General features: G+C 45.8%; 2 protein-coding genes across 2 annotated transcripts; both read right to left on the bottom strand.

Moving 5' to 3' along the window:
- Positions 1-7409: 7409 nt before the first annotated feature.
- Positions 7410-8654, bottom strand: lye (lymphocyte antigen-6, epidermis). The gene is made up of 3 exons (XM_057020791.1): positions 8399-8654; positions 8021-8131; positions 7410-7869 (listed from the first exon to the last, which is right to left on the bottom strand). Exons 1-3 carry the CDS (start codon positions 8448-8450, stop codon positions 7631-7633), a joined length of 402 nt encoding a protein of 133 aa, XP_056876771.1. The 5' UTR covers positions 8451-8654; the 3' UTR covers positions 7410-7630.
- An 805-nt stretch (positions 8655-9459) lies between these two features.
- Positions 9460-13340, bottom strand: spaca4l (sperm acrosome associated 4 like). Its single transcript, XM_057020792.1, has 3 exons — positions 13182-13340; positions 10350-10460; positions 9460-10267 (listed from the first exon to the last, which is right to left on the bottom strand). Exons 1-3 carry the CDS (start codon positions 13231-13233, stop codon positions 10038-10040), a joined length of 393 nt encoding a protein of 130 aa, XP_056876772.1. The 5' UTR covers positions 13234-13340; the 3' UTR covers positions 9460-10037.
- Positions 13341-14181: the final 841 nt, after the last annotated feature.

The raw sequence follows: 14181 nt of genomic DNA, 5'->3' as shown, positions 1-14181 counted from the left end.
GCTCCTTTGTCATAATTCTCTTATGCAACTGGAAATGGTCCATTTGCTTTATCTGTGAAACTGCTGAATTTGAGAGGAGATTAGAGTAAATCATTGTTGGTTTGTAGTCATTTTCATTGTTAAATTGTAAGCAACATAAACCCAAATGAGCAACCATTGCAATCTGAAAGCACAACACATTTCACAGGTGACGTGGTGGTGCTGCAGTGGCCTCCACAGCCATCAGACCTCAGTCCAACAGAGCACCTTTGGGATGTGGTGGAACAGGAGATTCACATCAAACAACAAATCTGCAACTTGATCATCATGTCAATATGGACTAAAATCTTTGAGGAATGTTTCCAACACCTTGTTGTAAGTGAATTTAAGGCATTTTGACTGTAAAAGCGGGTCCAACCTTGTATTTGCAAGCTGTAGCCCATAAAGTGGCCAGTGAGTGTAGTTTACAGTAGTTTACAGGTCCCAGACATGCCTGGTTTATCCTGTTTATGAGAAACACTTCAGAAACACATTTGCAACAGAGAAATGTGCTGTAATTCTTTATTTGCATAGATATCAGGAAAATTTTGCGTAAAACCCTTCATATTTTCACATTCTTTTTTGTTTAACTTAACAAAGACCCCACACACAGAATATAATCAGAGATAATCAGATTACTGCACAGGCATTTCAAGGCATGGAGAGAGGAAAAAGGTAGAGTTAAAGTACACTACATGGTAGAAAGCTCTACGTCATGACCCACAGAGACGTCAGGGTGCCGAAACACAGAGTCACAATCAGAGGCAGCTGGAGGGAGCTGGCGCCGTTGCATAGGTCTGTATTACAGCAGTTGACACTGACGTTAAAGTCGAAACCAAGAATGGAACCACTTGAGCTCCCACAGATGAACGACTGCACGCATCCCCGGGTTACCAAGGTGAGCGATGCCGTTGCATTTGCGGTTGTGATGTCTGAAGACAAAAATATCTCAGTAAATAAAACATTTACAATGACCATAATCTGAACTTTGGTGTCAATTCTCAACTGAAAAAGTGTCTTTCAATATGTTGAAAGCAATAGAAATATGCTCGCTCAGCCCATGTGTATATTCTAAATATCCAAAATGTTTCGTGAATTTGTGTTGATGGATGTTTCTGTTCCTGCCTTATCATGATGGAGAAATTATCCAATTATTGGCTACAGTGAATTTGACATCAAGCATGTTGAGTGCGTTAACTTACTTGCTTGTGCATTGAAGCAGCTGGAGGTCCGATTATCACATGTGATATTACCTTTATTCGAACAAGTGCCCGAACTTCCAAATACACAAAGGTTGCAGGTCAAACATTGCGCTGCATAAAAGAGAGACATAAAAACCCTTTGTGACTTGGCCAGCAACATAGCATACACATTACTTTATGGTGCAACAGCTACAAGGAAACTGGGCTGAGTAGTTTTGCCCTTACAGAAACCTCGATGTTTAGAGTTAGATGCACTCCTCTATCAAAGTTTCTCTTGACTTTATTACATTGATTTTTGGTCTCAGGCGATTGTGTTGGACCAGCTTTGTGTCCTCTTCATGGTTCTGGAGATGACTAATGTAAATGGGGATGTTCAATATTTAATTTTTTCCCGATATTGTCCACTTCTTAATTTCCAATATGGATACATATGGGGTTTCCCCCTGCTAAAAACCAAATGACGAGCATCAATATCTTGTGTTGCATTAACACAACATTATGCACACTTTCCACAATCCAAGTATGCACTGATGTGGTAAGATAAACATAAATATCTCCAAAACGATACATCACATCTAAAATTTTGAGTGAGAGAAGTACAGTAGCTGAAGAGTTTGATGTAAAATATGAGCAGATTGTGTAAAAGTTGCATCATTACAAAAGTAAATCTGATAACAATAATTTCCGATATTACATTTTACTGCCAATGTTGACTAATAATACCAGTAGGTCGATAATATTGGTCATCTGTAAAGGTAAAACAACATAACGTACATTGATGAGTACATGATCCTTTACAAAGATATTTATAACAGTCAATTATAAATATACCAAAATACATTATACATACCTCTAAAAATTTCCATTTAAACAAAATCTCGGATTTTTGACATGTCTTTTTTGGTCGCTCATTTTCCATTCAAAAATGCATTTTTAACTTACCTGCAACAATGACTCCCAGAAAAATGATTGCTCTGCAAAGGAAACTCATCGTTGTCGGTCTCAATGGAGATTAGGTGCTTGTGAAAAGCTAGGGGATGACAGGCCGCTATTTATCAGATACAAACCTTACATAAAACAGGTTCTACTAGTTACGTTTTCGATTCCTGGATGTAAGGTGGAAGTGCTTACAAGAAATGGCTATAAAAATTCCTGCTATTTCACACACACACACACACACACACACACACACACACACAAAAATCTTGGTGGCATGGAGAGAAGTCAGCCTTCTAACACAACTAAGTATGGATGACATCAAGCTGTATGCCAAGAACGAGCGTGACATCGACTCTCTGATTAACCTCACTAGGATCTACAGCAAGGACATCGGGATGTCATTCGGACTAGATGAATGTGGGCGGATGATATCTAGAAGAGGAAACGTGATCGCAACTGATGGGGTTGAACTACCTGAAGGGTACAGCTACAGCAGGGTACAGCAGGACAGCTACAAATACCTGGGAATCCCGCAGGCAAATGGTAACCATGAGGAGGCAACTAGTAACCACGAGGAGGCAGCTAGTAACCACGAGAGGCAGCTAGTAACCACGAGGAGGCAGCTAGTAACCATGAGGAGGCAGCTAGTAACCATGAGGCGGCAACTAGTAACCACGAGGAGGCAGCTAGTAACCACGAGGAGGCAGCTAGTAACCACGAGGAGGCAACTAGTAACCACGAGGAGGCAGCTAGTAACCACGAGGAGGCAGCTAGTAACCACGAGGAGGCAGCTAGTAACCACGAGGAGGCAGCTAGTAACCATGAGGAGGCAGCTAGGAGGTCAGCCACAGCCAAATACCTACAGAGGTTAAGACAGGTCCTGAAAGGTCAGCTGGATGGTAAGCACAAGATCCAGGCCCTAAACACCTACGTCCTGCCAGTAATCAGATACCCTGCTGCCATAATACCCTGGCCACTGGAAGAGATACAAGCCACTGACATCAAGACCAGGAAGCTCCTCACCATGCACGAGGGTTTCACCCTAAGTCCAGAGTCCTGAGGCTGAACACGGAGTGAAAGGAAGGGGCCGAGGACTAGTAATGGTTAGGGTTAGTGTCCAAACTACTGTCCAGGAGGAAACAACAAGCCTCCAAGAATACATCAAGAAGATGGCCCCCACTGACCCACTGCTGAGTGAATGCCTCAGGCAACAAAAGTCCACCAAGGAGGAGGAACCTGAGGGGCTATCATGGAAGGATCAGCCCCTGCATGGAATGGACCACCGACAAATTGAGGAAGTGGCTGATATCCAGAAAACCTACCAGGAGCTGGAAAAGGCCGGACTGAAAGAGAGCACAGAGGCTCTCAAGACTGCACAAGAACAGGCCCTGAGCACCAGAGCAATAGAGGCCAGGGTCCACCAGACCAGACCAGACCAGACCAGACCAGACCAGACCAGACCAGACCAGACCAGACCCCAGGTGGAGGCTGTGTGGAGACGCCCCTGAGACAGTCCAGCATGTCACGGCAGGATTCAAGATGTTAGCAGGCAAGGCATACATGGAGCGGCATAACCAGGTGGCTGGCATAGTGGACAGGAACATCTGAGTATGGACTGGAGGTCCCAGGGTCCAGGTGGAGAAAAGTGCTGGAGAACAAGCAGGACAAGATCCTGTGGACTTCCAGATCCAGACTGACAAGATGGTGGTGGCCAACCAGCCTGACATAGTGGTGGTAGATAAACACCAGAAGACAGTGGTGGTGATAGATGTAGCAATCCCGAGTGATAGCAACATCAGGAAGAAGGAACAGGAGAAGCTGGAGAACTTCCAAGGGCTGAAAGAGGAGATAGAGAGAATGTGGGGTATGAAGGCACCAGTGGTCCCAGTAGTGATGGGGACACTAGGGGCAGTAACACCCAAGCTGAGCAGATGCTCCAGCAGATACCAGGAACCACATCAGAGATCTGTCCAGAAGCGCGCAGTCCTAGGAACAGCTAAGATCCTGGGCAGAACCCTCAGACTAACGGTCCAACAGGTCGGCCAAGTTCACGGTCCAACAGGTCGGCCAAGTTCACGGACATCGCGACACTCTTCTTACCATTGTAGATGCCTGCCGTTGAACATCAGAGAGGGCGGCGATTACATCAGTTCCCTTTGTCTTCGAGCACACTGTTGTGCAAAAAATAATAATATATTGTCATTTCCAGTTCACATGTAGGTGTGATTTAAACAAGAATAGAAATAATAAAATAAATAGATGCAGCTCACTGAGAAGTGCCGCTATTTGAGCTCATTTTACAACAAGCCTGCGGGCGACTCGCGAGGTCCTTATGGACCTTATACACATTTACCCACTGTTAAAAAAATAAAGGGAACACTAAAATAACATACTAGATAGAGTAAATACTTGATTCTTTATATAGTTGAATGTGCTCACAACAAAATCACAATAATTATCAATGGAGATCCAATTTATCGACCCATGGAGGTCTGGTTTTGGAACTTTGACGTCATATCCGTAGAACAAGTCACAATTTGTGTGTGGCCTCCACGTTCCTGTATGACCCCCTACAACGCCTGCATGCTCCTGATGAGGTGGCGGGGGTCTTCAGTCGTCCTCTGTTGTTCTGCCCTGGGGAGGGACTGTGGTTGTCCACTGGCCGGTTGGCCCTTACGTCTTGGCGTAGTGGGGTTACAGTGTCCTGGTCTGACTAACCAGTACACCAAGTTACAGACTTAAACGTGCACACATTACACACAGGCACACGTTCTTAGCACACAAGCGATCTTAATGACAAACTGTGGCTGCAGTGTCACACTTGTGAAAGGTTCACAGGGGGCTGAAGGCAGATTTGGTTGATTGTGGCTGCTTGGTTTCAGTGCTGAAGTGGCTCTTATTACCATCATCACTGATGTTCACAAGTCTCAGTGCAAAGGGGCATGAATGCACGTGTCTCTGGAGCCACTGGGGCAGATGTGTGTGTACAATGACCTTATACACATGTATTAATACGTATGAATGGATGTGTGTGTATGTGTGGCCGATCCATACCTATGGCTTTTTTTGACACTTCAACGTCTTCATAGCTCTGCTTGGTAAACTCCCAGCTTATCTTAGGTTGGGCTTGTGCCACGTTCAGAAAACACAATTTTATTTGTCGTTCACAAGTATGCGAGTATGAAACTACACACACCCTAAACACACCCTGCAGCCTGATCATCACTTGTTGCCAAGAGTGAGAGAAGCCCGACAGGATCGGACTAAACAGCTCTAACCCGCCTCTGACCCAACAGACCCTTAAGACTGTCGTGGCCAATTGTGGGATGTGATTGCACAACAGGCATCTTTACTCCTTGTGGAGTGAAATAATCACCAACCTACAATCTGATGTCTGGGGTGCTTCAAGACCACAATCTGTGACCACAACAAGGACAGACTGGTGTTTCAGATGTTTGGGGGGTTTCCTAGTGAGAGATGTCCTACAAAGCGAGACAGCACATGTTGTCCTGCCTCCCCAACCTGTGTCCTTGCTCTTGGTGACCACAGGATGATGGGGCAGGCGGTGGTCAGTGTCGTACTTGTTGTGAGGTCACTCACTGGTAGAAGACACTATGGTTGAAATAGCAACCGTTGTGAACAACAAAAATCGTCCAATCAAGGCTGACGGCTGGATTTAAAGACTCAGCTTGGGCTTTAAGACTGATCTGTCTATTATGCTCAGAGGAGAGCTGGGGCACAGGTTGGGGTCTTGGTCTGATCCTCACACGACTGCAGTTCACTGATCTCTGCTTAATTTGACGGTGTTGAATCATGAAAAGAAGGTTTGGTGAAGACAATCAGCTGATTCAGGCACACAAGTGACAGATTACTCTTTAAAACTAGTTTAACTAAAACTCATCAAATGTTAAACAAATCTAGTAAATAAATCTGAACAAATAGGGACAGAATTGATTGACAGACAAATCTTCGATTAATCACACACGTCAAAGTTTAGAGTAATTTCTTTAGAGTAACAAGTCACAGTATAAGGTTATACCCAATCCACTTTTTTTATAAAGCACATTTTAAAAAACCAAAAGATTTTGAAAGTGTTTCACAAGGTAAACTAAAAAAACAAATAAAAGCAGATAAAAACACTATCTAAAATCTAAAAATACCCCACAGTGGGTGGTAGGAGTGTCAGGTAGAAGTTCCTAATCAGGAAACTGCGGTTAGCTCATAAAACATCACATTTGCACAATCACATCGATACTTCCTGTTCACATTCCTGCTCAAATCCGGAGCCAAAGCAGAAATTTATCTGGATTGCGAGGATCAAAAACAATCAAATTGAATCTGTTTAAATGGTGCTGTGAGAGCAACAGACAAATGAGCCCCAACTCTCCGGCTTGATGACGCCAACAGACTGAAATGGGCACTATTTTCTGAGCCAAAGTGCACCATTTGTGTGCTTTTTCCCTTCTCTCTCTCTTCTCCTTCTCTTCCCTCTCTGTTTTCTGTGTCTTCCGGACCTCCAGATCAACCGGTTTGTCTTGTTCCTGCAGCTTTGCTGCCGGCTCGCCTGTTCCACCCTCTGCTGAAGGCCAGGAGGAGACGGCAGATTAGACAGAACTCCAGCCACCATTACTGCCAACTACAGGAAAAGTGTCCTGAGCAACTCCTGCACTTCAAAATCAAAACATACAGCGAATAAATGTAAAGCACCAAATAACAAGCAGCCATTGATCAAACAGACTGAGAAGGGTCAACAGTGGTCGTCGTTAGTTCCACCTTTACCAAAGAAGTTACACTACAGCAAACACACAAAGCAAATAGCACTAATCTTCTAATGTGGACAAATAAAGGCTGGGACAGCTGATATACTTTTACTTTATGACCGTCACGATGTCGTTGGCTCCGTTTCTAAATTGTGGAATTACGCTGCTCAAAACCTGATTTGGATTTTCAGATGTGCATCCTGAGTTCTGTCTCGCAATGAGAGGAACATTCCTGCTCTCTCAATTGAAACCTCCTGAAGCTGGAACCAAACCCTAAACCAGCTGTTCTGGTTCCTCCAGCATTCCCACAGTTCATCACTTGGGTTTCAGTGTGGTTCTTTAAAAAACCAAATGTCATGATGCAGTTATTTCTCTGCCTTGCTCAAGAGCACACAACACACTTTGGAGGCCAGCCTGAATTTAGTTTTAATTCTATCCACTTTTATTATCGAGAACACGATATAAAATTCAAGAGGACAGTTGATGCAAATTCCTTTTTTCATTTAATAATTTTTATTGTGTAGCAACAAGTTTTGAAAAAGGACAGTGTGAGTTAACAGGCACAGAAATGTCTCAGCAATCACAGATTTCAATCCTTTAACCATAAACTGGGTCAATTGTCCAGTGGAAAATATCATTTTAAAGTGAAGTGTTGTGACTTTTAAACCCCTGAGATCTGGACGAGAGCAGCAGGAAGAATCCCTTCATGTTTCACATCATGCTTCCCCACACACAGGCCAAGAGGGCGGCGCCACTGATGCCAGCCAAGGTCACCTTGGTGGCCGGGGCGCCGCTGACTGTCACCGGGTTGCAGTTGTCTGTGGAGCAGCAGTCCAGTTTGGTCTCGTAGGTGACCCCCAGGATGGTTCCGTTGGTGGTGGTGTTGCAGCCGGTCGGCTCTCTGCAGCCCTGCGTGTTGAAGCCCACGGAGCTGGAGACGGATGGGAACGCTGGGGAGGAAAGACGGGAATTCACACGTGAGCTAGAAAAGGATGTTTGTGGAGCAAAGCCATGCAGATGGTGTGAGGGTGGTCCCATGTTGGGTGTGCTAGTGTGTAGCTGCCTGAGTGGAGGAGGCAGAGGGATCGAGCGGCCACCTACTCGCTTTTCCAGTGAAGCAAACGCTGGTATTGGTCGAGCACGTCACTTCAGAATTGCTGAGGCAGAACCCTGCCAAGCCGTATTTGCACTGGTTGCACGTCAGCGAGTTGACTGAAAGAAAGGAAATGGGGAACGTTAAAGGCAATATTCACTTTAGAGTCAGAAAATGAGCTGCCTCAGTTTAAAGGCTTTAATCAACTGTTTTATTCCTTCGTGACCTGACGAAAATGTTGAGTTTCAGATTTTAGCAAAAGGCTCTAAAAGCTAAATGAAGTGGAAAAGCTGTCAGACGTCTATTTAGGAGAATTTCCTTTGTCAGATCAAACACACATTTGTAAACGCTCCATTTACAGATGAGAAAATATCTCGGAATCTTACCTACGACCAACAATGCAACCGCGACGATGGCGGCACTCAGGATCTTTGCCATCTTGTGTTGCTGGACTCTTTGTCAGGTTCTGGATCCTCCAAGCAGGTGCTGAGATGCTGTGTGTTGGTCAGACTGAGCCAGTGGTCTGGAACAGCCCGACATTTATAGGAGACAAGTGAAGGGAGGGTTTTGCTGCTGCCTTTTGTCCCTGTGTTAGTCAAAATGTTCAGGAATGTGAATGTGAAGTGTGATGTCACTGAGGGAGATTTGGGTCCTTCCCCCCGTGTCGGGCTGCAAAACACTTTTATTTGAGCCTCAAAAGTTGCTTTAAACACCCAAAATTGTCAGATGTTTCAGGCTGGTGAATAAATGGCTGAAAGGCAGAGCAACGACTGATGTCCTCCTCTATTCTGAGCGGTTGTGTCAATATCTGGATATAAGCTCTGTCAGGAGAGGAGGAGCGGACACGCACCTGCTGCTTAGGAAATCAGACGTGTTGAAATTTACAGACGGTCAAATTCAGGACGGGAGGGGAAAAGATGAATTTAAAAACACAAAAGGTGACTTTGAAATGAGAATATATGTCTATGGTTGGTTTGTTTTATGTTTTGTAGTGAACATTTATATAATTGTATCAGTCTCCATCTATAAAAAGCCTTGACTTCAAATTTCTAACGGAACTTTCCTCTTCCTGTCTTTTTATCCTCTTGAAAATGGTCAAAAGTGACGACATCGGTCTGTGTGTTTATGAGAATACCTGACGCTTGACTCAGCAGCCACCTGAGACTTCAAAGAGATCAAAGAGATGATTAACGCCGCTGTTCCAGACAAATGTCAGGATTGAAAATGTTCCCCTACTTGATAGAAACAGAAAAAAGACGTTTTCACCGGGGAAACTGCAGCTTGTACTGAAACTCAGCTGTGATTTGAGGGCAGAGCGGCGAGCATTGTGTTCCTGAGGCTCCACACCCTGTTTCACCTGTTCAGGTGGCTGACAACACCCCCAACAGCTTCTGTCTTCTGTAGCAGAATGATGTCAAAAGAAAAAAGAACTGAAACGACACAGAAGAACGTTTCCCTCGTTTCGTGTTTATTTCTCTTCACGTCAACGCGGCCAATTTATGGAAAACCCTTTTTCCCTTTTCCCCTTTTTCCTTTTCTTTTTTCCCTTTTTCCCTTTTCCCTGTCTTATGGTTTTTCTTGGGTTTGACCCAAACAGCCTCAGGAGTCTCAAACTCATCTAATACTTGATTTATGGAGAAGACACCTTTAACCCATGGTCTCTAGATTCACCGTACATACGTTCAGCAGACATGCAGGAAGACGCCGTAAACACACGTTAACCAGCCAATTACAACATGAAAGAAACATGAATAAAACGTCAGAAAGCTTTAAAGTCGTCACAAAGGTCATAGATTAACGTCATTTTTGTGTTACGGAGTCGATGTGACTAAGCTTAAGTGTTTAATGACAGGAAGAAATACCAGAATCCACCTTTAAGATTGTAACAGATGTATTTGAACAATAAAGGCTGTGACCCCAAAGCAGCAGGACGGGTCGGCAGCCGGCTCAGACGGGCCTGAAGCGGAACGCCGGAGCTTCCCGCCCCCCGTGTGTTCCGGCGCTGCGCCACCTCCTCTGTGGGCTTCACCCCAGGACCCGGGTCAGGAACAGAGCAGCGATGGTGGCCAAGGCCACGCCCACGCCGGACCCCCCGGGCAGCCCCGGGGCGCCGTTGCACAGGTCGGTGTTGCAGCACGTCTCGGTCATGGTGTAAACGGTGGAATTGGTGTTGCTGGGGGGGAAGTTCACGTTGACGGTCTTGTTGCACTCGGCCGCGGCCAGGCAGCCCTTCTTGATGATGTTCACGAAGCTCGCTGCAGGGGAGCGAGCACAGGACACGCCGCTGTAAGCGCTGCACATCACGCCACGCATATTTCCCCCCACGCCGTGCGTTACCTGCCTCCCCGACCCCGCTGAAGCACCACTCGCCTGCGCCACAGGTGACTTTTGTGGTGTAGCACAGCGACCAGAAGCCCATATCGCATTTGTAGCACTGCAGGCCCTGACCTGGGTGGAGGGGGAGAGGGCTCAGAGACGTTAGCACGGCACAAGAGTCACATTTAAATTAACATTATATTAAAAAACAATCATCAAGAATGATTCCTGAACAGGTTGGACTAGAGGACGATGACCTTTTACAAGTGTAAGTTAAGATCTTTCCACCAGTTTCAGTCTTAACCATGAACACAGCAGTGCTGGGTTCATCCTGATTAAGTAGTAATAGACTAGTTGTGAGGAATCTGTGGCGGCGTTTGACACAACGCTGCCAGCGACCGGATGTTTGCTGAGAAAACCTCGAGGAATTAATGTCAACATGACATCTGAGATTCAAGGGAGACTGAACACGCCTCTGACGCAGGAACCAGCCCAGAATCCTGTTGCACTGGTCGGTGGTTTACGCCTTGTTAGTGAGACAAAAGACATTTGCTCATCCTCCTCATACACAACATTGTTTTAGATGTTGTTATGCAAACCACAAGGAAATAGTGACAATCCAGTCACGGGTTTAATGATGGGATGGTGCTCCGCTTGGCCTCTTATATGTTGTTTTGCTAAAGCTAGCCTGTTAGCTCTACATCTGCTGTATTCAGAGTCTTTAAACTCGTCTTTACAAGATGTGGTCAACAGGTTCAATGAACGTGGCATCTTAACACAACTCAAACTCCAGTGACCTAAACGAGCTCCAAAAATGGAGCTTTAGTGGTGAAAATGGAACCACGGGAGAAGGGTTAGAGAAGCACCAACTACAGTTAAAAAACAGTTAAAGTCAATGTAATGGCTCAAGTTCTACTGTGTGTGTGTGTGGGGGTGTGTGGGTGTGTGTGTGTGTGTGTGTGTGGTGTGTGTGTGTGTGTGTGTGTGTGTGTGTGTGTGGTGTGTGTGTGTGTGTGGGGTGTGTGTGTGTGTGTGTGTGTGTGTGTTGTGTGTGTGTGTGTGTGTGTGTGTGTGTCCAAACTAAATCATAATATGTGATTCAGCCCTGTCCTGACCACAACTGGGCGTCGCACTCGCACACAGAACAAAAGCATCATCATGTGATCATGTGATCATGTGTCATGTGACACTGCTGCTGCCACACCCGTGAACATTCCCCATGTTTATGTGGTGAGTCGGGAGGACCAGGATCAGCCTTTGCTCCCCACATCTGGGGGCTCCTGGCACCTTGCTCAGGGGCCACCACGTTGGTGTTCACTAGTTATTGATCACACAGGATCAATTATACTGTAATTAAGAGTTTAGCTCAGTTTCATGTGGCACGTCGCAAATAAATGTGATTTTAGAGAGTTAAAAATGAGATTTAAATACTCCAGAGAATCAGTGGAGAAGATTCTTCAGTTCTAACGGGTGTGAACGTCTTAACCACACAAATGACCACAAATGACCACTAATGACCAGTAAACCAGCACGTGACACTGGGAGTCGCGCCAGTTGGTCGGGAAGCGCTGCACGTTGCTGCCCTCTAGTGTCGGTTCACCGCAGGTGCAGCCAAGCGGCAGAAGAGTGAGAACATTTTAATGGAATAAAGGTGCAGATGTTGTCATGTTCACTCCAACAAGGTTCTTTTATCCAAACTAAAGACATTTACTGACACGTTTCACAGGTTACAAAAGGCCTCAACTCAATTACGCAACGTAGCGTAATCAAAATCATTGCTAATATTAATCTCATCAGACAAGTTCCCTGGAAAACTTCCTGCTATCCTTTTTTTTCTTATGAAAAATGGAGATTGAAAGAATGTTAGAGATTCTAATAGACAATGGAGAATTTAGCAATTATTAATTAAAAATCCCCAATAAGAATTGGCTTGTCAGGCTTTGTCCTGCGGAGGTTGGTGACTAGATCACCTGTGTGATCTAGTCAGATCCCAACAAGATTCCTGTTCTTTGTGTACTTCAGCGTGTAATTATCGTCTGGAAAAACCTCAAAAACAAGAAGCCTGAAAGACTTCTCCCTCTCGAGGTCACATTTGTCATCAACGACATCCTGGATATCGGTCAGGGCGTGGGCCGAACCAGAGCCGCCTCGGTCACGTAACAGAGGAAACGGGACAATAGTTCGGGGCTGTGTGTCCAGACCCACTTTATGTTCCAGGCTGAGGAATTCCTGGAGCAGCTGGCAGGTTGGGACACGACTGAGCTTTTTAGGAACGTCTGCGAGGACCCGGACGGCCTCGCCCTAAACTGGGACTGGACCTGGGGGGCTGCTCGGATCAAAACCACCCTTTCAGCAAATAATTGGTCCAATCATGTCAAACAAAAGTCCATTAAAGGTTCATTATCGTAATGTATCAGATCACACTGCTGCATGAAGAATCCGCAGCCGCTAGATAAGTGTGAGAAACACCCCACCTTACGCACGCGCGCGCGCGCACGCACGCAGTAAAAGAACAAAACAAACAAAAATCCCCAGCTCGCACCCAGCAAAAGCTGCATTTACATTTATAAAACGTAAAGGATACAAGTGTGAATCCAAATGAAACTTGTTCGGTGAGTTTTGTGCCCGAAGGCTCCAGAAACAGGCAAAACGTCATAAAACGGGAGAAGTTGGGAGAAATGGGAGAAATGGGAGAAGATGCTATTTCAGAACAACAAAAGCATCTTTTCTGGATGTGACATTTATTCTAGACGCACATTTTATCGCCAACTCTTCCGAAGCAGCAATTTTTAAAAGTCCATTTCCAAATCCGTAAAAAACGGATCAAAGAGATCAAAGAAAACCCAAACTCACCGATGGCGCAGCAGAGTCCGACTGCGAGCAGGTAGAAGAGAGTTCTGTTCATCTTGATCTCGGCTGGAGGAACCTTCAGAGGAGACACATGAGCCCGTTAGAGGGACCAGCGGGCGTCGGCACTTATAATGACCCACCTCCCCCCACGGGAGGGGGGGCCTGTGGAGCCGCCACCTCCCGGGATTCCTCCCAGGTAAACCCGTTCAGTTCCAGCAGGGAGGGAAGTCAACGGTGGGAAGCAGAACCGAGCAGAACCGAGCAGAACCGAGCTGGGATCTGCGGGTTTGAGTCGATGGAAGGTAGCGGAAATGATGAATTTTGGTTCCTTCTTTCTTGCCTCGACGTTTACGTGTAATTTACACCCGGATCTCCGCCAGATCTCCGGATCTCCTCCGGATCTCCGCCCCACAGGTACACCCACTAATACTCCCCTTAACTCGATTACCTGGAACGAGTTGGTCACGTCTGGTTGGGGATCACTGAGGCGCTTTGAGGGATCTGTCGTCTCCCTGTTTAAATGTTTGGACCAGTGACCCAGTAAAGGATCCGGAACGAAGCTTGATGCACAAAGTTGCTTTATGATCAAAGCTGAAAGCAGCTGGATCAGGATCATCCTGAAAACATTCCTGCAACCAACTGGTCCTTGATCCAGTATCGGTGGTCCGTGACTGGATCTGGTGACTTATTTTACTAACTTTATGCGTATAAATTCCTGAGGAACGTGCACAACTTCATCGTGCACCAGATCACCACCAGATCTCTGCCCCACAGATCTGACGTACACCCACTAATGCCCCTTACCTGGGATACCGGGTCAGTTGGTGAGAGTCTTGAGGTGGACGGATCTTTATGTTCTTGGAACGAGGTTGTTCAACTTTCAAACGTTTGGACCAGTAAAGCTGTAATAGTTGATATGAGGCAGCAGCAGTACAAGCATAAAGCTGCTTTATGATCAAAGCCCCTTGGAAGTGGGGCTTTGATCTTATGTTGAAAGTGGCCC

This window comes from Takifugu flavidus, chromosome 21 (assembly GCF_003711565.1).
Source record: "Takifugu flavidus isolate HTHZ2018 chromosome 21, ASM371156v2, whole genome shotgun sequence".
NCBI classification, from domain to species: domain Eukaryota; kingdom Metazoa; phylum Chordata; class Actinopteri; order Tetraodontiformes; family Tetraodontidae; genus Takifugu; species Takifugu flavidus.
Note: the sequence above shows the minus strand (reverse complement) of the source record. Positions and strands in the feature narration are given on the sequence as shown.

Bases quoted from the DNA above. Each gene is read 5' to 3' on its own strand.
- lye (XM_057020791.1), bottom strand. From the start codon at position 8,450: ATGGCAAAGATCCTGAGTGCCGCCATCGTCGCGGTTGCATTGTTGGTC. The intron at 8,132-8,398 runs GTAAGATTCCGA...CCTTTCTTTCAG, and splicing joins GGTTGCATTGTTGGTCGTAG to TCAACTCGCTGACGTGCAAC. The intron at 7,870-8,020 runs GTAGGTGGCCGC...TTTCCTCCCCAG, and splicing joins TTGCTTCACTGGAAAAGCGA to CGTTCCCATCCGTCTCCAGC.
- spaca4l (XM_057020792.1), bottom strand. From the start codon at position 13,233: ATGAACAGAACTCTCTTCTACCTGCTCGCAGTCGGACTCTGCTGCGCC. The intron at 10,461-13,181 runs GTGAGTTTGGGT...CCCTCCACCCAG, and splicing joins CGGACTCTGCTGCGCCATCG to GTCAGGGCCTGCAGTGCTAC. The intron at 10,268-10,349 runs GTAACGCACGGC...GCTCCCCTGCAG, and splicing joins CAGCGGGGTCGGGGAGGCAG to CGAGCTTCGTGAACATCATC.